Raw genomic sequence first — 23,261 nt, 5'->3', positions numbered from 1 at the left:
GAGGGGACAGATGAGAGCGCGGAGAGGGGACAGATGAGAGCGCGGAGAGGGGACAGATGAGAGCGAGGAGAGGGGACAGATGAGAGCGAGGAGAGGGGACAGATGAGAGCGCGGACAGGGGACAGATGAGAGCGGGGAGAGGGGACAGATGAGAGCGGGGAGAGGGGACAGATGAGAGCGGGGAGAGGGGACAGATGAGAGCGGGGAGAGGGGACAGATGAGAGCGCAGGGAGGGGACAGATGAGAGCGCGGAGAGGGGACAGATGAGAGAGGGGACAGATGAGAGCGCGGAGAGGGGACAGATGAGAGCGCGGAGAGGGAACAGATGAGAGCGCGGAGAGGGGACAGATGACAGCGCGGAGAGAGAACAGATGACAGCGCGGAGAGGGGACAGATGACAGCGCGGAGAGGGGACAGATGACAGCGCGGTGAAGGGACAGATGACAGCGCAGAGAAAGAAGAGTGCTGACAGCACAGAGGGGAGGCAGAGATAATAGCACAGAGGGGAGGCAGATATAATAGCACAGAGGGGAGGCAGAGATAATAGCACAGAGGGGAGGCAGAGATAATAGCACAGAGGGGAGGCAGAGATAATAGCACAGAGGGGAGGCAGAGATAATAGCACAGAGGGGAGGCAGATATAATAGCACAGAGGGGAGGCAGATATAATAGCACAGAGGGGAGGCAGAGATAATAGCACAGAGGGGAGGCAGATATAATAGCACAGAGAGGAGGCAGAGATAACAAGACAGAAAGGAGGAAGGACAACATGAAGAGGAAAAAGGATAACATCTGGGGGAAGGAAGAGAGATAACATAGATAGAGATAACAGATGACAGCCCAGAGACAGAAAGAGGAACATCACAGAAATTGAAGAAAGTTACACATGCCTTAAAGTGATATTAAACTCTGGTTTAAACAATTCTATTCAGGTTTTATATTCTTAACTGAAAAATGTAGCTTCTTACTACTCAAAATCTCCATCTTCTTTTTTTTTTGCTGCTGTGACCCAACTTCCTCTCAGAGGGTGGCTATGTTCATTCTCCATGGTCCCATTGTATGTAGGAATGTAGCCACTCGAGTTTGACTAAGGACTATGGACTATGGGATCTGTAGTGTGCATAGAGCAGTGTACATGACTGTAAATAGCTGCTTCCCACCGCATATATACTAAGGCAGGGCAGTCCGGCTGTGCAAATTCTTGTACCTGTACGTGATTTTGTGCACGCGATCTGGGGTGCGCGTGTCCCGTCGGAGCACCGCTCCTGCTGTGATTGGACACAACAGGAGCCAATCAGCGGGTCAGGTGACCACGATGGCCGCCGTGACCCGCCGTTCGTTCGGAGGAAAGGCAGAACTGTAGGCTGCCTATGTAAACAAAGGCAGAGCGCTGTTCTGTCAGGGAGTAAAAGAGAGTTCTCGTGTTTCAGTTAAGCTGAAACACGGATCTCTCCTTTCATCCAGTAAATCCACTCTCCCCACAGTTACAAATCCCTCCCTAGGAGCACACTTAACCCCTTGATCGCCCCTGGTATTAACCCCCTTCCCTACCAGTGTAATTTATACAATGACAGTGCATTTTTTTTTAGCACTGATCACGGTATTAGTGTCACTGTTCCCCATAAAGTGTGACTTAGTGTCAGATTTGTCCACTGCAATGTTGCAGTCCCACTAAAAATAGCTGATCGCCGCCATTACTAGTAAAAACAACTAAAAAAAATCATAAATCTTTTCCAAAGTTTGTAGAGGCTTTAACTTTTTTGCAAACCAATCAATATACACTTATTGGGATTTGTTTTTACTATAAATATGTAGCAAAATACATATTGGCCTAAATGAAGATGTGAAGAAATTCGATTTTTTTGGGGGGATATGTTTTATAGCAAAAAGTAAAAAATATTGTTGTTTTTTTTTTTTTTTCAAAATTGGCGGGCTTGTTTATAGCACAAAAAAATTAAAACCGCAGAGCTGATCAAGTACCAAAAGAAAGCTCTATTTGTGAGGAAAAAAAAGGACACTTTTATTTGGGTATAGTGTCGTACAACCGCACAATTGTCAGTTAAAGTAACGCAGTGCCATATCGCAAAAAATGTCCTGGTCAGATAGTGGGTAAATCCTTCCGGGCTGTAGTGGTTAAAGTAATCCTTACAAATGGTGGGGAAAAGTAGGGAGGAAAGGAAAGGTTCGGAAATTCATGGAAGATGTTACAAGGAGGTAGAACAACACAACAAGAGAGGATTTCATGAAAAATTAATTAGAGGGCCATTAAATAGTGGATGTAGATAGATTATGTCTAAAGAATACAGATATATGTAACACAACTTCTTCTAGAATATGCATAAACATTTCTAAATTCCCTTGAATGTGCTTATGTATGCAGTATTCTTATTCTCTCATCTACCACAAAATTTGAAGCAGGATAGAAAGTTTTTCCTGGAGGAATTCTATGAATGTAGTTTTGTTTTGGGAAAATTTTACATATTGTAATGAAACCTGTTTAATACATCTGGGATGCCATTCAAATAGCAGGTCTGGATGAAACTTTTTAACGTTTAACGTTTTAAAAGAAATTAGTTGATTCAGCAATGGCCAGAAATAATGCTCTGACTAATGATTTTTCCATGAATGGTGAAACGAAAATCCATTTATGGCCAACTTTGAGTGATTGGAAAGGTTTATTCTATTTTATAAAATAACAAACATATCATGCTTACCTGCTCTGTGCAATGGTTTTGCACAGAACAGCCTGATCCTGCTGTTCTGGGGTTCCCCGCTAATGCTCCTGCAAGCTGCTTGTTAGGCGGGGTACTCATGCGTGCTTGCTCCCAAGCTGCACTATATGTGCCCCCCCCTTTTTATTCCTCTTTGATTGACAGCAGTGAGAGCCAATGTCTTCTGCTACCAATCTGCCCTGTGATGAGGGAGAGAGAGCAGAACTGGGCCGGGATCAGGCTCAGGTACATATTTTAAGGGTGGCTGGGGGCTGCAACATACAAGCTTTTTTACCCTATGAAGAGAATGCATTAAAGTAAAAAACCTTTACAACCACTTTAACTTATCCATGCTCTTCTTAAAGGTAGTGGATCCAACCATCTTTCTCACATTTAAAGTGATGTAGTACAGTAGTGAGTAGATGATGATATTTATTTAAATTATTAGTATGATTCAAATCATTTCCAGCAACAACCCCGATTCTTCCAGAGAGATGCATTTATTGAAACTTCAGACAGTCCATAAGATACTTGCAACAAATGATAAAATCCAACAGAGTAAATATGACAACAAACAGTAGCTTTCAGAGTCCAGTCTTTCCTAGACTATATCTAGACCTGTGGCCCTCATCTTCATGGAGAATGAAAAGACTGACTGCCAGCTTGAATCATTCCCCTAAAATACTAGTCTGAATAGAATACTAGTTAATCAAGGTGAAAAGACTCTACTTGTAATTACTGGCAATAACCTCACATCAGTGTTTACCAGATAAACAAGCCACCATTCCCATGAATACCCCATCAAGTCTAAAAAAAAAACACTGCGTGATGTTGCGCTCTAGGTATTGACTAAATAGATATACAATAAAACATATATAAAATAAAATCCTAGGTAATAATCACACAGTGATAAAGTGCAGCCAGTAGATAGAAGATAAAGTGCAAGTGCTACAAGTGACAATAGTAAAAGAAATGTTGTGTAAACTAATGTTACAATAATAAAAAACACATAGGTAATCCTTCATGAGAAATATTAAAGTGCTATAAGTGTATATAGGAAGTCCATATAGAAGTGAACTAAAATTGTGACATGCTATGCCAAATAGCACTTAGTGCAGATCCAGAGAAGAGATTATTGGTGACTTGGTGATAAAATTCTTCAGCGTAAATTATTCCTTGCCTTACCGCCATAAGGTAACGGCGTGAGAAAATATAAAGATGACAAAGGTAATGCAGGTTCCTGGCATAGGCCAGTAGGGATTTTTCTTTTCATAACTCAGCGGTAGGTATAAGAAAAGAAGGGGGGTGTACTCCAGGTCCAATATGGTGTATAATAGGGAGAGAAAATGGAGGTCCAGATCGTGAAATATATTATGAATGGGTACGTTTTATTAAAAAAGCTGAATGTACTCACATTAAAAAGTAAACAAACAAAGCACAGCACCACGAGCGGCGACGATCACGTGACTTCATCAGGGATCAAGTCAAGTCAAGTCTAATTACCATCAATTAATACTTATTTTTCTGTACCCTTTGAAATGCGTAATTGGATAAACAGATACCAATGTGGCCTTGCCCAACATTAACATCCTTTTGATGTGTAAAATGGATTTGTCAACTGCCTGTCCTGGAATGTTTGTATTTGAATCACAATACATGTATACATATAGTTAATAATATAATATCCTACATAAATCGGCCTTCATCGGAGTCTTCATTTGGTTCCCCTTATTGAAGTTCTTCTTGTCTCTCATTCCATTTGAGCATTCTGTCTGGTAGTACACAATGCCAGTCTACATCCCTATCATTATACATGGCTATGAGCTATGGATAATGCCAAGTCTCAAACACTATATATGGCTTGAAAAGAAGTTAAGGCCTTGTATACAGCCTGGACTGAAGGAGTAGGTCTGTCCCCAGTCTTAAAGAAACGTACGCAGCCCATAGACAATTTGATTTTCTTTCCTTCCACTGCAGGTGGACCAATGGATTGACTTGGATACAATCAGCCTGCCCATACATGGCTCAATCTCAGCCGATCCCTGCTGAACCAGTCAAATTCTGATTTAAGTATGATTGGCTTAACAGAAAGTTATTTCTCCAGTAATGTTAGTTGATTCAGTTTGGTGGACAATTAGAAAAGTTGCAGAACCTGTTGTTCTGGGGGGGAGGAGACAGAAACACAGAAAACATTTTTATTCATTATTTAATTGCTTATTAATAAATACAAATCCTTGGTTACTTATGGATCAGTGAATCCCTGTAATCTCTGTGTTCCTGTCACTTCAGCTGGGAAGTGGTCCAGGCATTCTCGAGAAATCCTATCTAACACTTGTCCTGGAAAGACCTTGGAATGCCCTGTGAACACTACTGCATTAAATGCAGAACACCCAATCGAATGAAAGTTTTTTTAGTTTCACCAGACATATAGAGTTGTTTACATATGAATTTTTTTACTTTTCTTTTGTGCATCTGCAAGGATCCCCAAGGGGTCGTTCCCCTGGAAAGAAAAATAAGTCAGCCCCAACTACTCCTGAACCTTCGCCACCCACACCTGTGGGTCCTCCACCCATTCAGCCTGGGTCTGCGGAATGGGTGTATGTAAGCGAGCCACTTTCTAAGGTATGTGCTGGGACCTGTATTTTTTTTTTTAAAGATGCTCATATAATTGTATTATTAGTTTGATGTGTTATTTGATAAAAATGATCAAATCTGCGAACAATCGAATAGCTAGAACTCACCTTCTAATCAATTTTGTTTTGATTTAGACCGCATTTAATCAAAGGTGATTGGCCAGGGCAGAACATTTTCGATCATTTGGCAGCACCGAGATACTTTGTTCATAAATACGATTGTACTTTGATCGGAATAAGGGATTACATGGTGGAAACAGCGATGTGATTCATATGTTACGATCATAAGTTATGTTTGTATCTTAGCTATCTATTGAAATACATCTCCCCATGTTTGGCATATCAATCAAATGAGTTGTCTCAAAAGAGATCAATCAGTAAAGATTGATCATTTATCAAAGCATGCATTGCCACCATGAAAAGAGTTTTCCTGGTGCCAACATGGCATCATATTATAACATGTGTGCTGCCAGGAAAGGAAAATTATAGTAAGTATTTGACACAATGTTCTGTTTTCCTGACACCAACATAGCAGCAGCAGTAGTATGCTGCCATGGATTGGCTCAAGGAAAGGAAAATTACAGTAAGTATTTGATACAATTTTCAGTTTTTCAAGCATAGGAAAAATGGGCTTGCACAGGTGAAGTTGTGCTAAATTCAATCATCCAATCATGTGCAAGCAAACCAATCTTGCTGTTTTACTTTCCCTTCCATATGATTGGGCATTCTTTGCAAAGCTAATTTTTACTTTGTTTCAACTCATCCACTAAAATAATTTACATTCCAGTTAAAGTTAAAATTCACTTTCAAAGTGTACATGCTTTACTCATTTAGTAAATTACTTCTGCATAGAAACCAATGAGCTTCTAACCCTAGCTTGTTCAATTAAGCTTTGGTAATAAAACCTGAAAGCTCATTGGTTAGTATGTAGATGTGATCCTGATTTTGCACTTTCCAGCTTTAGTAAATAAACCCAATTGTGTACTTAAAAGTGGGGTATGCCTGTATTAAATTTTGCATTAAGTTTCAACTCATCCACTAAAATAATTAATATTCCAGTTAAAGTTAAAATTCACTTTCAAAGTGCACATGCTTTACTCCTTTAGTAAATTAACCCCACGGTTAATAAGCTTTACCCATATATGAGGCTATAATATTGGCATATTTTTGATTATTTCTTAAAATGTGAAATGTGAAAACTGTTCTATGGTCTCCATGGAAAATGGAAATGATAATCTTGTTAATCTACTCATTAGGACATTCCAGAGTTTCTGGTACCTTACTGGCAGACTATAGAAAAGGCATATGAAGCTGCAATCAAAGCCGGATTAAAGAGTATGAGACAAGAACGCTTCATTGTAATTCATTACCTTTATGATATAAGGTAAGTGATATTGTGTATATATGACTTAATATATGTTACAGGCATACCCTACTTTTAAATACACAATGGGGTTTATTTACTAAAGCTGGAAAGTGCAAAATCAGGCATCACTTCTGCATAGAAACCAATGAGCTTCTAACCCCAGCTTGTTCCATTAAGCTTTGGTAATAAAACCTGGAAGCTCATTGGTTTCTATGCAGATGTGATCCTGATTTTGCACTTTCCAACTTTAGTAAATAAACCCCATTGTATACTTAATAGTGGGGTATGCCTGTATTAAATTTTACATTATTAAAATTATATCCAAAACAAAACGTTTTTGCTTTTCATTTTGAAAAGGGTAGAGATCAGGTTTATTTTGCATTTTTGTCCTACTGGGGAGATTTTCCTTCACTTCCTGTCTTGCACACACAATAGGAAGTAAGGGGATATCTCTCCAAAGTGAAGGAAATCTCCTCTTACACAGTTACCAGAATAGGAGTCGCTAGTCTCTAGTTACAATTCAAATGTTATGGTAACAATTGTTACCAGGACAATTAGAGTAAATCTCCAAAGAGGGGTTTTAAGAAAGGCTCTATCCTTACCTACTCTATCTACAATAAAAAAAATGGCTTTTGTTACACTTTAACATGGAACTATGGGCGAAAATAAAACTGGTCTGATGCAGTCTGTCAATGGCATTAACACAGCAGTTTATTATTATTTTATCTACTATTGATTATTATTAAATATTATTATTCTACTATTTAACCCCCCTGACGGTGTTCCAGAGTCTGGCTCGGGGTGGAAGTTTTATGCCAAAAGTGGTAACCCCGAGCCAGACTCGGGACCGCATCGCTGGATCCAGGAGGACGTTTACTTACCTTCTCCCTTGGATCCAGTGATGTCTCCTCGCTGTACGAGCGGCTCATCCTCCGCTCGATTCATCATGGAGCCTATCTCCGTTCTCTGTGAGCGTTGCAACGCACGGGGACAGAGACTTACAGATTACATTGCTGTATGTAATTATTTCACATCCCCTTTGTCCCTAGTGGTCTGCCCAGTGTCCTGCATGCAGTTTTATAATATAAAAACTGTTCTTTATGCCTGGAAACTGGATATTGTCCATAGCAACCAAAACTGTCCATTTACATCAAAAATTATTTTAGACCAGCTAGAAAACAGCGATAATAAATTGGAATCACTCGCAGAATTGAGCGATAGCGATTTGTGGGGAGATCCATCATCAAATACTGAAAAGTAATGACAGTGACAATTCTGCAACTGAGCAAATTTCAGTGTTTTTGATTTGATTACATTATTAAATCATTTTTATTATTGTTATATTATTATTTAGTATAATTTTTTTAAGTTATTTCTTATATTATAATTTATGATTTAATTTTTCAAACTTTATCATATCCGTGATGTCTGTTAGACTCTGGTTTGGACAGATTTAAGTGAGTTATTCCTAAGAATTACAGGACTACAATATAAAACGCCAAATTTTCATGCAACATATTTGTCCTGCTTTTAGCACCTAAAATCCGAAATAATCGTACTGCCAGGGAGGTTAATATTAACCCCCCTAGCGGTAATCCCGAGTCTGGCTCGGGTTGGGATTGAATATTTTTTATTATTCTTTATTATATTATAAACTTTATCATACCCGGGATGTCTGCTAGACTCTGGTTTGAACAGATTTAAGAGCGTTATTCCTAAGAATTACAGGACTACAAAATAAAAGCCAGATTTCCATGCAAAATAATTGTACCGCTTTCAGCACCTTATTCCAGACTGAATCATACCGCCAGGGAGGTTAATAGAACTACTTTTAGGAACAACAGGTAATAAAACCATGTTACAGGGGGACTGCTGTGTTAAAGAGGAGGTTCAGCTCCCCCACGAAAAAATTTAAAGTCAGCAGCTACAAATACTGCAGCTGCTGACTTTTAATATTAGGACACTTACCTGTCCTGGAATACAGCGATGTTGGCACCCCAGCCAATATTTTATTTGCTCTTGGGTGCCGCCTTCGCCATTGTCTGTAAGGGAGACAGGCAGTGAAGCCTTGCGGCTTCACAGCCGGTTCCCCACTGCACATGCGCAAAGGGTGCTGCGCCAAACTTCCATGGGACCTCGGCGCATCTCACTGCAGCCAGGTCTTCCGGAGGTGGGGACGGATACCTGTCAAAAGCAGGTACCCCCCCAAAAAAGGTGCCAAATGTGGCACCACAGAAGGGGATGAAGCAGATAGGTGGAGCTTCCCCTTTTGGGTGGAGCATTGCTTTATTTAAAGCGGGAGTCCGCCGGGACTCCGCGTTATTTATTTTTTTTTAAAAGTCAGCAGCTACAAATACTGCAGCTGCTGACTTTTAAAATAGTGACACTTACCTGTCCAGCGCGCCCGCAATGTCGGCACCCGAAGCCGATCTCTAGATCGACACTCGAGTGCTGCCGCCGCCATCTTGGGTATGGGAATCAGGAAATGGTGCCTTTCGGCTTCATTTCCCGGTTCCCTACTGCGCATGCGCGAGCCGCGCTGCGCAATGAGGACGGTCCCCGCTGCCTCTGGGATCTGTGTGTTTCCCAGCAGGCAGCGGGGCACTTGCGGAAGGGGGCGGGCACTTGCGGAAAGGGGCGTAATGTACGCCCCTTTCCGCAGAGAGCTAGCCCGGAAGTGGGTGCAGTTACCTGGATTATCCAGGTAACTGCACCCCCCTCCCCCCTGAAAGGTGGCAATCGTGGCGCCGGAGGGGGGGAGGAATCCGATGAGCGGAAGGTCCATTTTAGGGTGGACCTCCGCTTTAATATTACAGACAGACTGCACCATATATTTGGTTTTGAGTTTTGCCGAAGTTACTTAAAGTAATAAAGTGGAACTAAACCGATCAATTTAATGGTTTCAAAAAACTGTTACATTCCCAACATGCCAGGAATGCTAAGGCTTCATGTACACCGCTGCTGGTAAATGGAGATTTAGGAGCAGTTGGGCATATTTTTCAGCTGCCCCTGAACTCTGCTGTTATCTTATCAGTACATGTACACAGGATCGTTTATAGTCGTTTCTAGGCAGTTGAGCTTAACGGCTTGTGGGCAAGCTGCAAAATCACGTTATTGTACGTGATTTCACAAGGCTTGGCTGGTGGGGGCATGCGCCCACCACGAGCTCTGTGAGTACGACAGCGGGTCCCACGGACTCGATGTCCGTGGACATACCCGCGATGGCCTCACGGAGAGGAAGAACGGGGAGATGCTAATGTAAACAAGCATCTCCCCGTTCTGCCTAGTGACAGTGTCACTGATCAGCTCTCCTTGTAATCAGGAGCAGTGATCAGTTATGTGCTCCCCCACAGTTAGAATCACTCCCTAGGGCACACGTAACCCCTACAGCGCCACCTAGTGTTAACCCCTTCACTGCCAGTCATATTTACACAGTAATCAGTAATCGCACTGATCGATGGTCCCAAAATAGTGCCAAAAGTGTCCGATGTGTCCGCCATAATGTTGCAGTCACGATAAAAATCGCTGATCGCCACCATTACTAGTAAAAAAAAAATAATAATAAAAATGCCATACAACTATCCCCTATTTTGTAGATGCTATAACTTTTGCGCAAACCAATCAATAAATGCTTATTGTGATTTTCTTTAACCAAAATGTTTTTTTATATATTTTTGGGGAGATTTATTTTAGCAAAAAGTTAAAAAATAATACGTTGCAAAATTGTCGCTCTTTTTTTGTTCATAGCGCAAAAAATAAAAAGCGCAGCGGTGATTAAATACCACCAAAACAAAGCTCTTTTTGGGGAAAAAAGGACATCAATTTTGTTTGGGAGCCACGTCGCACGACCGCGCAATTGTCAGTTAAAGCGATGCAGTGCCGAATAGCAAATGCGGCATGTAAACGTGGAAAAACTGAAGTTTTTAAACGTCGGCTACTATCTGTCAAGTTAAATCGTTCAGGAGAGGTTGCAAAACGCCCCGTGTACATTAAGCTTAACTGTCACATTTGCTTGTATTCTCAACCAAACTGTGAAACCATAAGATGACTGGTATAATAACATGTGCAGCACCATGGCAGTTGCCGATCAAACAAAGACTAAAATGGCAGCTTCCGTGGCTAAAAAGGATAGGAGGGTTTAGTTCTGCTTTAACCACTTGCCGACCAGCCACAGTATATATAACGAATTATAGGTTAATTAAGGGATAATAAGCCCCAGTTCATCACAGTCAGAACTCCGTTCATGCAAAATGCTAAGGGTGTCAATGTTAAGGTAACAACCCAAAAGATGGTTTGTAAAACACAGTGTAATTGGCTAAATTGGATGGCATGGGTGTGCCTGCACATTTCGTGCAGGTGCAGTGCAATTTGAGCCATACAAAATGAATGGTTCAAATCGCACTGCAAAGAATCAAATGTGATTGGAGCAAGAATGTGATGTGGTTCCTCTCCAAATTACATATGGTTTCCCGCACCACAATAGTGTGAACCTAGGCTGAAGGACCACAATGTTAAAGTTTGTATTTTATTTACACTACAAGTGCAACTAAAATCCTGAAAGTACCTCTGTCACGGAACACCATCGCACTCTGCTTGAGTGCTTCCGCCAGTACACAGCCTCCTCCAGTCTGGACCTTTAGATATCAGATATTACAGCGACATATTGTAACCAAGAACCAGGCGAGACTAGCTCAGTTACAAAACTGCAACATGGAATCTTTTATTGGACAAGGATACAGGCTTTTTATACACTTGAAAAGTCCCTCCCCCCCCCCCCCCCCCCCCCGATCATATTGCCCTAACAATACAAACTGTAACCAGAAACATAAATGAATATGAGCTAATTAACTAGTCATTTAACCAGCCTAGATGACTCAGAGGTCTTCTCCTAGCTCACAAACAACAACACACGGGACACCTTTACACAATAGCAGGAGACCACCAGTAGCAGACTATCAGTCTCCTACATTGTACGGAGGCTAATTTGATCAGCTCGTTCAATTAACATGTATAGTTCAGAATCAAACAAACCAGGAATAATCTTCATACATTTAATGGTAGATAATGTGGATAAATATTACTGTCCCAGGAGTTAGACATTGTGACACAGTGTATCGGGAAAGCATGCTGAACAGCTTAAAAGCTTTTGCTTAAATAGTTAAAAGTTTTTCTTAAATAGGCCCTGCAACCTTTCCCTATACAAGGCATAGGCATCATCACAGGGGAGTAGGTCACATGCACCACCATATTGGGTAGTATAGGGTAGGGTTGCTGACTATAGCGTAACAACGAGCTGCAAGGGATTGCAGATAGAGTAAGTATATAAGGTTCATAGTATGCCTTTCCAGGAACTGTCACATTGCCATTCATTGTCAAGGTAAATTAGTAATGAAATCATTATTTATTGTAGTTGACAAAGTTATCAATTAAAAATATTGTTTTTTGTTTTGTTTTTTTTAGGAATAAATTTAAAGATTATCTAAAGCGTCCAGACCATAAGCAGGAGTTTGTCTCCCAGTGGCAATCTGACTTTAATAACATTCCAGAAGATCTGTGGGAAGATGAGGAGACAAAAGCAGAACTGCATCAAAGGCTGGATGTATGTAACACTTACAAAAAAAAACATTCTCAATTATTTTCATTTTCACATTTTATATGTAACATCCACGCACGCAGCAAGAAAATAAATGTGCTATGCTGGGGTGTATGTGAGTGTGTATGTGAGTGCGTATGTGAGTGCGTATGTGAGTGCGTATGTGAGTGCGTATGTGAGTGTGTATGTGAGTGTGTATGTGAGTGTGTATGTGAGTGTGTATGTGAGTGCGTATGTGAGTGCGTATGTGAGTGCGTATGTGAGTGCGTATGTGAGTGCGTATGTGAGTGTAGGCCCAGGTGGGACTTCAGGAAGTAAAGATGATATTTGCACAATAGAGCTCCAGGTTTGATGGTTCTTGGAGCAGCTCAGCAACCTAGGTGTATTTTTGGTGCCTTCTCCTCAAATGTAGTAAATCAAGGATAAGGATATCGGGATGCACAGTTACTGTTCTAGTGCAAAAGTAGAAGGAAGGAAGAAATAAGAAAATAATGGCAGCAGAGTCACCTACCTCAATAGACTGGTCCCTCATTGTGATTAGTGCCTCGCTGACTTGTAGGAAAAAAAGGGCTTGTTCACACCATACATGCATGAAAACTTCTTCCAAATATCAAGTCACGCTATAGAGTGATACGTGCTAAAGAGTGAAAAAATAAAGCGCTGCAACCTTATTAAAATATTAAAATTGAAAAGCTAATCAAATAATGCACAATTGGTAGTCCATTCAAATTGATAGTTGATCTCCACTGTGCAGATGACACACAAAACACCCGAAAGTGGTGACAAAAAGAAAAAGGTCTGCCTTCCACCTCCACACACACTGCTGCTTACCGGCTCCTGTGGATCTCTTAGTTATAGGAGATCACACACGCGTGTGGCTTCATACCGAGCCCGGGCCTATGATTGCACACAGCCAAGATCCCAGCGTCTTCACAGGAATTGCAACCTATACAGGGGGGTTTTGGCAGATATTTCCTAAAAAAGAGTAATAGAGAGCTTTCATAGCGTAAAACCACAGGCTATTTATTTCCTAAAAGATAGTAGGAGGCATTGCACTTACATCTATAAAAGAGCATCACATGAAAAGTAAAAACCGAGCTGGCTGGCTCTCGATAGCTGCCTGTGGTTCCGGGACTTGTGTGAATCACGGTGATGTCAGCATGTCGCTCCTCCCTACACATTTTGTAACACTTGATGTCATCCTGGGTCACTGAGAACATGAAAACTGAAAACATGCATGAAAACTTATGGGAGATCCACGTAGATTTCACTTGCAGAGATATCAGTTTTCACCAGTTTTCATGCGAGTTTCAGTGAGTTTTTATGTACGTCGACATCAGTTTTCATGCACATCAATTATGTGCCCTGTTCACACCAATGTTGATATCATGTCAATTTTTTTTTCTGTGGCATGCATAAAACTGCATACGCATTGTAGAAAAAATCCATAGAAAACCGTTCTTTTATTTGAGCCCTTGCAGAACACATGCAGCGAAACTGACGTCTTTGCACCATGGTGTAAACGACACACATCAAGCTGCTTGCTGTGCGGGCACTCAACATGAGGGAGGGGCCAGGAGCTCCAGCTAGGGACCCAAGAAGAGAAGGATCTGGGCTGCTCTGTGCAAAACCAACTGCACAGAGCAGGTAAGTATGACATGTTTGTAATTTTAATAGAAAAAAAATGAGACTTTACAATCACTTTAAAGTGGATCTTAACTTAAATAGGGAAGTTTCAGTTTACATCCTCCTCCCCCTCACCCCCCTTCTTTTTTTTTTTTTGGTGGGGAGCAGGTATATAGTTTTGTCAGGTACCTGCTCCCACTTTCGCTGGAATCACCTATGTGATTCCATGGGAGGTTCACCCCCCCCCCCCCCCCCTTCCCACATGCAAACTTCTGGGACACATCACAGATCCCAGGAGGCTGCAGAACCATTTAGAAAGCACAGCATGACTCGTGCATGTGCAGTGGGTAGCCAGCTGTGAAGTCGCAAGAAGTCACAGCCAGCTTCCCACAGTAAACATAACGGTAGCGGGGACCTGAAGACCAACGAAGAACCGGCCTGGGGCGAGGATAGCGCTGCATCCCTGGACAGTGTCCTTTTATTAAGTCTGCAGGTACAGTATTTGTAGCTGCTAATTTATTTCTATATTTATTTATTGTATCAGATTCAAGAATCTCTTTAGGAAAACTGTATATAGTGAGACATTATACCAATATTCACAAACATTTTAATATGCAAAAATGCTTAGCTTACCATTTGCTTTTTTTGTGCATCTGGAGAAATCCAACCTACAGGGTCTGACATGCATCAAGTCATTTAAACTAGCACTGGATACATACAATAAAAATCCTTACAATATCCAAATTATCAAATAGTGTGAAGTTTATTTCAGTTAATCTTATCTTGTGATAAAAACAACTGGTATTAAAATGAATGAACTATATGCATTTAATTCTGCTTTATTGTTACAAGGATCTAAGAGACTGCTTGTGGGATATCTGTGACAACAGGAAGGAGGAAGCTGAGCAGGAGCAAGCGGACATCATGAACGAAGGCTGGCTGCAGGATCACCTAGGAATCCTCATGAACCACTTCTTTTCCTTGATGCAGGTAGATGGAGGAAGGAAGACGTTTGTTTTTATTTTCTAGTGAAAGATATCAGGAATCTATACAAGACTAGTACAGATATTACACAACTATCAGAATATATGCTTTAAAGTGATTTATTGTAAACTTTTTTAAGGTAAACATGTCACACATATCTGCTCTGTGCAATGTTTTGTTCACAGAGCAGCCCTTATCCGACTCTTCTGGGGTCCCCCTCTGGACTCCAAGCTCCTCATTTTAGATGAGTACCTCCATAGGAAGCTGCTTCCTATGGGCGCACTCACGCTGGCTAGATCCTGAGCTGCAGCACCTGCATCTTTAGACACAGTGCGGTTTGCCCCCTTTCTTTTTTGAAGGCGAAGTCTCATTGATAAATCATAAATTAGTTAACCACGGTTAAATAATTTATGATTTAACAATTTTAAGCTACGATTAGCTATATAACGAGCAGCTCTCAAATGTATTATTAACTAATTTGTTTTGTTTTATTATTAATTAATTTTTGTTTTGTTTTATTCACAATATTTGCCATTTTCACTATTACATGGGTGTAAGGTTATATAGGGTATATAGGCTACTGTAGCTCAAACTGAAGAAAAAGTTAATGTTGGTTGCAATAGAAAGGTGTCAGTTGCACACCGCTCCGGGTGCCAAGATACAGCTTCATCCACTCTAGAACCAGGAACCAGGTACTATATCTGAGAATTTCAACCAAGGACTAAACAATTACAGGCATACCCCACTTTTAAGTACACAATGGGGTTTATTTACTAAAGCTGGAAAGTGCAAAATCAGGGTCATTTCTGCATAGAAACAATGAGCTTCCAGGTTTTATTACCAAAGCTTAATTGAACAAGCTGGGATTAGAAGCTCATTGGTTTCTATGCAGAAGTGAGCATGATTTTGCACTTTCCAGCTTTAGTAAATAAACCCCATTGTGTACTTAAAAGTGGGGTATGCCTGTACTAGCTTAGGTGCAAACTGGAACTGACTCTTTATTTTAAATTCACACAGAATACATACCGCACAAAATCAGGTAAGAGCTTGATCACATTATCCTAATTGGCAATTAAATTTTTAAACAGTAATATCAGTACATCTAACAGTACATCTAATGAACAGCTACCATAAACAGTAATCAAATTAACATCAACATCCCACAGTATATCGGTAACAAGGTAAAGTGGACACAATGCTAGTTGCATATCCAAGAGGATTAGCAGACAGACAGAAACAATTGGTGACTCAATTAGGAATGGGGATTCACAAGTAGGAAGCACACAATGGAGGAATTATACCATGAGAGAAAGATACCTTAGTAAACAGACTATAGCAGGATACCCCAGTATCCAGTTGCTTTGAGCTGATTATATTAACATCTGCTCTGAGTCTAGGGGAGGGGGGGGGGGGGGGGGGGTTGAAGCCGTCAATGCTGGCTTGGGCACAGAGGCTCCAAATCTGTATCCAGGTCCTAGGTTCCCAGAGTCTGTGTGTTTTGGATGACATGGACCCGAATCCAAAGCAAAACCACTCCAAAGGTCGCCCAGGCACACCCCTCCCAAATACTAGAGTCCCCTCAAAAGCCAGGGCCCATAGTCAGTAGGCAAGAGGCTACTCTGCAGTCCCCTTATATATTTAATAGTAGATATTGTGGATAAATATTACTGTCTCATCTGAAGTAATCCACCGCATTCTCAGTGTCCATTATTAGAGAATGATCTGCTCTCTCCTTGGGCCATAGTCAGTGGGTAAGAGGCTTGCTCCTAGTCCTCTTCAGAAGTCCCTATCTTGGTTAGGTTTGTCACAGTGCCCATGCTGACCTGTGTCCACAGCCAAAAGCACTTACAACATGCATGTGTGCATCAGAACTGGACCACAGAGCAATGGAAGAAGGTGGCCTAGTCTAATGAATCACGTTTTGTTTTACATCATGTGGGTGGCTGGGTGAGTGTTTGTCGACCTGCTGAAAAGATGGCATCAGGGTGCACTATGGGAAGAAGGCAAGGTAGATGCAGTGCAATGATTTGCCTTATGAAGTCCATGCCTTGATGGGTCAGGGCTGTTTTGGTGGACAAAAGGGGAAGGGACATACTCACTATTAGACGGGTGGTCATAATGCTATAGAGGGTGATCATAATGTTATGGCTAATTGGTGTATTCCAATACCAAGGGCACCTGTAAACTCTGGCTGTGCAGGTGACAGTGCTCCCAGCATGAAAATGAACTAGTGTGCCCTTTGTGCACCGTATTTCCTAGTGTGGGCTGCTTGTGAATGTGGTTTTTCTCATGTTCCCAGGCTTAGGCGCTGTCGTTTTGTCAGTTACTATTTTCATAGCTGCCTTCATAAATCTTTATGGCAGGTGCTGCTATTCCCATTACTGGGCTTGTTCACTAAGACAATGCAAGGCTCAAGGCTGAGTTGCAGGGCAGTATCTCTGCCAGTCATATATCTTTTTATTGATGTCAGTTGATGGACATAGAAAATATGGCTGGCTGCCATGAGTCAATGGACCTTATTCTCTTTGCAGAAAGAATGCAAATCGGATCTATTCCAAGCATGTTCAGCCTACTAAGGTTTGACCAAGGAGTGCAATAATTTACCTGAGTATAACCATTGTTGCCAACCTACCAGATTGAAATTTACTGACACGACACCCAAAATGTACTGGCACAATCAAGTTTTTACTGGCATTTCCAAAAGTTAAAAAATTACAGTTTTAAGTGCAAATTTCAGTATTTAGGCTACAAACAAGTACAATATGCAATTAGTAATGTGATTTAAGGCAGATATTAAGGCAAAAAACATATTTCTTGTTTTAATTTCAATATAGTAAGTAAGTAGCTCAGGGACAGGAGGGCAATAAATTAGAATGGGCAGACACACACACATGAAATTAACTCTCAGGCCCCATGTACACTGCTGCTGGTAAAACGGATGTTCAGAGGCAGTTGGATTCTTTTTTTTAACTGCCCCTGAACTCATCCAATGTTATCTTATGTGTACATGTACACAGGTTTGTTTAATGTCCTTTTTAGGCAGTTGCGTTTATAGGCTTTGCTTTGAAGGCAAAAAAATGAGTACAGATGCTGAAGTTTCCGATGTTTCAGGCACCAAACACAGCTAAACTTGCTAACTCGCATTTAGCCGCGTTTCGTTTACAGGCGTTTTTCATTTTTACCTATTTTCGAAAAAATAAAAATGTTTTCAAACGCGGGTAAACGTGGCATGTAAACGTGGCAAAACGGCTGTTTTAAACGTGGGTTAAATCACTCAGGAGAGGTTGTAAAAATATCCTGTGTACATTAAGCCTCACAGTTTACACACTGACTACAGAAATTCCTGACCCACAACTATTATTTAAATACAAGTAGTTGCACCCTTAAATATCTCTGACAGCTCTATCAATTCAGTTAATGGTCGGGACAGGAAGCCTACAGTCAGCTTGTGGTCTACAGGGACAAAGGAGATCCAGGAGCATTTTTAACTATATCAATTTTATGTGTGTTACCATGATTGGGTAATGAGGTAAACACACAATATACAAACATGGTAACATCAGTTTAATACTGTTTGCCGTTTATAGTTCCTCCTATGGCAGGGCTACTAATACACTTTTTTTTTTTTTTTTTTACAGGTGCGTATATAACACCCTCAATTTACGCAGCCCTTAACATATACTGTATATTTGATATTTATAGGCTTGAATGTTCTGTATATTTATTAGTTGGTTATTTTGTTGGGATTTTTTACACAGGCAGAAGTTGACCGATTTCAAGATACAATGAGATTTCTTCATGATTATTATCAAGGAATGGAGAACAAAATTCCACCTGAAAACAGCCAGGAATTTGCCCGTATTCCTTTGCTCGATATCATTAATTCCAGTGTACAGGAGGAACCTGAACTGCCCAAAAGGTATAAAAGATTTCTATACATTTCCATAGAATAAACCTTTGTATGAAGTGGCCATCTTTGTTTTCATCTTAGCAACCAGTCAGCTTCTACCATTCTTTACCAAAATTTGCTATATAAAGATATGATCAAAATGTCTGCTTTTGTAAAAAAAAAAATTAATTATTGTCTTTCGTTCATTTACTATCCCGTATCCTGTACTTAGTATCCCGTAGCCACTCCTTTGTTATCTTTGCTGTGTACTTAGGGTCGATGTCCTGTTGGAAGATGAACCTTCACCCCAGTCTGAGGTCCAGAGTGCTTTGAAGCGCTTTTTAACCAAGGATATCTCTGTACATTGCTGCATTCATCTTTCCCTCTATCCTGACTAGTCTCCCAGTTTCTGCCACTGAAAATCATCCCCACAGCATGATGCTGCAACCACCATGCTTCACTGTAGGGGTGGTATTAGCCAGGTGATGAGCAGTGCCTGTTTTCCTCCAGATATGACACTTGCATTAAGGTCAAAGAGTTCAATCTTTGTTTCATGTGGACAGAGAATTTTGTTTCTCATGGTCTGAGAATCCTTCACGTGTCTTTTGGCAAACTCCAGACGGGCTGTCATGTGCCTTTTACTGAGGAGTGGCTTCCATCTGGCCCCCTACCATACGGGCCTGATTGGTGGAGTGCTGCAGAGATGGTTGTTCTTCTGGAAGATTCTCCTCTCTCCACAGATAAATGCTGGAGCTCTGTCAGAGTGACCATCGGGTTCTTGGTCAGCTCCCTGACTAAGACCCTTCTCACTAATCGCTCAGTTTGGTCAGATGACCCGCTCTAGAAAGAGTCCTGGTGGTTCCAAACTTCTTCCATTTACGGATGATAGAGGCCACTGTGCTCATTGGGACCTTCAATGCTGCAGACATTTTTCTCTACCCTTCCCTAGATCTGTGCCTCCAGATAATTCCATGTACTTCATGGCTTGGTTTGTGCTCTGACATGCACTGTTAATTGTGGGACCTTATATAGACAGGTGTGTGCCTTTCCAAATCATGTGCAATCAACTGAATTTATCCAAACTGGACCAATGTAACTATGCAATGACAGTTCCCCTGTAATGTGTCTGCATCATATAGTGTTTTCCCTATGATTTTTTTCTTATACTGGAAATTGCAAGGCTTACATTATTATAGCAATGCTATTCCACTTTGAAATGGAAGGGCATATTTAGAGGATTTATATTTTATTTAGTCACACTAAAGATGAATAAATTTCCTCTTTGTAGGATTCCACTTGTTCCTCGAAGAACTCAGTCCCCAGAACAGAGCTCCACCAAGCAGAGAAATAAGCATGTCACAATGAAAGGAAAAGACGATCCCTCCTTGGAGAGCAATGGACACATCTCGGAAACCGATCAGAAAATTATTCATGACACGTGGCAAACAGCATTATCTGCTATTACAAATATGGTAATTTTAGTTTATAGCATACTGTTCAACATCTTCACCTACAAAATCTGCACAAGTTAAAAGTACACATCCATTTCTTATGATCAATAAATGGTATAGAATAATTCACGTGGTGAATTTCAGCTGGTTCCTGATGAACTTTTTTTGAGAAAATTTGAGCTGTGTGTGGTCTTTCAGCACCATTCCACCTGACATCCTTCCTTCTGAAAATCAAAGGAGCCAATCAGCTGCAGCCAGTGTTCAGGTATTCTGACATCTACAGGTGCTGCCTGTCAGAAGACAATAGCCAGTAGGGGAGATTCCTCCATCTACACTGTTTAACTTGGATGGGAGAATGAACAGATTTCTTGTTTAGATTTAGCATCAGCCGCTGTCTCTTTCCACATTGGACAGTTTGATAGCAGCAAGAGCCATCGGCTCCCGCTGCTGTCAATCAAATTCTGTGACACGGGAGCGAGTCAATGGACACAGCAGCGGGACTTGGGAGCAAGCCCGCATGGGTGCCACCAGGGAAAGCAGCTTTCTGGGAAGGCACCCCGATGAAGGGGAGGGGCCTGGAGCACTGACGGGGGGACCCCAGAAGAGGATCGGGGCTGCTCTGCGCAAAACGATTGCACAGAGCAGGTAAGTATAGACATATTTGTTATTTTTATTTAAAAAAAATCTAAAGTTTACAAACACTTGAAGTGAAGGGTTCTCTTACATTGATGGGTAGTGAAGAGTCTCTTTACACTCGTGGTCAATAGGCGAGTTGTCACTTCATATCTGTGTTCTGAGAGAGGAAGAATGCCCTTTACATTGGTGGTCAGTCATTTAATTGGGAGTCCATGGGAAAAGGCTTCCTTTACATAATGATCTGTGAGAGGAAAAATGACCCTTCCTTTGTGAGCAGAAGGATGAATACCCACCTTATAGTAGCAGTTGGTGGGAAGAATGCCACCCTTACAAAGATCATAATTTGTATGCCCTTTATTCTGTCATGTCATGTTGGCCCTGGAACTATGCACTCATCATTAGATGGAAAGTCAATCTGCCTCTGCTCAAGGAACCCCTAGCGAACTCTGAAGGAAACCTAGGGATCCACAAAGCCCTGGTGGAGAATGGCTCATCTATAGCGTCTGCATTTGTAGATAGCCCTCTTATAGTTGATGACTAATGTAGCATGATGCAGTCGTATTTAATAGCTCTCCTCCCATGTGATTGCAGGTGACTCTTGAAAAAGAAGCTCTAGAAGCAGAAGGGGAGAAGGAACGACAGATGATGGAAGCCAGGGAGAAAGAGCGAGTTAAAACTTCCCAGGCAGCTTCCAGAGACAGCGTAAAAGGGGCAAAAAAGAAACCTCCAAAATCACCAAACAGAAAAAAAGGTATTGTTAATGTTGTGAAAGAGAAACTTGTATTTGTACTTGTATTATACGTATGTGATGACCTGAACCAGACCCTAGGCCCTGAAAGTGTCATTGTTATATACCACATATACAATATACGTATGACTTTCCTGACTTACAGATATACCGTAGGATACATATCTATACATGTAAAAATGTAATTGCAAGCAATTTAAGTATTAAGGTCATAGAAATATGTGTAGTCCTTATAGGGGATGTTGGAGGGTAAACACAATGCAGTAAAAGTGATCTACACCCATCTGGAACATTTTACTGAGAAGCTGGGAGCCAACTGACATTTTTTTTTACCAGCCTCATGGCTGCAGCTGTGAGCTTGTTGTAACTACCAGAAGTCCAGGCTATATATAAATGGCCTATGGGTGGCAAGTGGTTAAAGATAAACTCCTGACTAAACAAACGAAATACAAGAGGTTTGCCTATTTTTATTTGGGTCATTTGTGCATTTCTCCTGGATCTGTTGTGCAGGAGTTTCCTGTACTAAAGATCATTCACTACTGCTCTCTTCTTCCCAACCAATCTGTAGGTAGAATGCAGGCAGCCTGTAGTGGGTGGCAATGTTCATTTTGTCAGCGCATATATTTTCATTGTTAAAATTAACACTATTTTAGTCGCCTAAAATACTACAAAACTAAAACAATTTCAGATGACTAAAATATGCCTAAAACTAAAATGACATTTTAGTCAAAAGACTATGACTAAAGCTAAATCGAAATTTTACGTACAAATTAACACTCTACTACCACATAAGAATAAGTAGGGTACATCTACTAAGTTGCTGAAAGAAAAACAAAAAAGTTTTCTTATTTTATTTTATTATTTATATTTATATATTTTATGTTGGTAATATATTCAGGTAATACGTGCACTGACATTACAGCTAATAGAGTTTACAGTCTTTAGGTTTTTACATTTTAAAGTTGCACTTCTGTTTTTCAAAAAGCAAGATTTTTGATTGTTTATGAAACTTGGTTTTATATCTGAAGATGTTATATATCACAATGGCTAAATCTGTGTCTGTAGTGCATGTTCAGATCTTAATACAATAAATAATAACATGTTATTAGATTTTTACTCCAGGAGTATATAATGACTTTGGCAATTCTAGAGAAATGCTTAAAGTGGAGCTCCCCCAAAAGGAGAAGTTACGCTTTAAGGCCTCCTCCCCCCTTCTCTTCCCCAAATGAAACTTTTTTGGGAGGATCCGGTACCTGATTTTGACAAGTGCCCTCTCCCACTTCTGCTCAGATTGCCTAGGCGATCCGACTGGAAGTTCTCCTCTACCCCTCCCTTCCCACCATCCTCTGGGACACGTCATAGGCCCCAGAAGACTTTAAGTGGAGCACCAGGCTCCTTCAGAAAAAAAATAAGTCAGCAGTTGCAAATACTGTAGATGCTGACTTTTAATATTAGGGCATTTACCTGTCCATGAATCCAGTGCTGTCTGGTGCTGCAGCTGCCAGCTCCACTAAGGGAGACCAGCAGTAAAGTCTTGCAGCTTCACAACCGATTCCCTACCAAACTTCCTGTCGCCACAAACTTCCTGTCTTTTGGCAAATATCTCCTAAACCGTGTGTCTACA

At 41.0% G+C, this 23,261-nt stretch overlaps 1 protein-coding gene across 3 annotated transcripts in view; it reads left to right on the top strand.

Moving 5' to 3' along the window:
* Positions 1-23,261, top strand: part of SPEF2 (sperm flagellar 2) — a 231,501-nt gene that overhangs the window by 162,956 nt on the left and 45,284 nt on the right. For all 3 annotated transcript variants that reach the window (XM_077462869.1, XM_077462868.1, XM_077462871.1), the window contains exons 21-27: positions 5,191-5,333; positions 6,601-6,728; positions 12,171-12,309; positions 14,782-14,919; positions 18,672-18,832; positions 20,091-20,274; positions 21,481-21,640. In XM_077462869.1, coding sequence (XP_077318995.1) covers positions 5,191-5,333; positions 6,601-6,728; positions 12,171-12,309; positions 14,782-14,919; positions 18,672-18,832; positions 20,091-20,274; positions 21,481-21,640 — 1,053 coding nt within the window. The remainder of the gene's footprint in view (positions 1-5,190; positions 5,334-6,600; positions 6,729-12,170; positions 12,310-14,781; positions 14,920-18,671; positions 18,833-20,090; positions 20,275-21,480; positions 21,641-23,261) is intronic.

This window comes from Lithobates pipiens, unplaced genomic scaffold, assembly GCF_037356315.1.
Source record: "Lithobates pipiens isolate NorthernLeopardFrog02 unplaced genomic scaffold, aLitPip1_a1.2 Scaffold_3, whole genome shotgun sequence".
Taxonomy (NCBI): Eukaryota; Metazoa; Chordata; class Amphibia; order Anura; family Ranidae; genus Lithobates; species Lithobates pipiens.
Note: the sequence above shows the minus strand (reverse complement) of the source record. Positions and strands in the feature narration are given on the sequence as shown.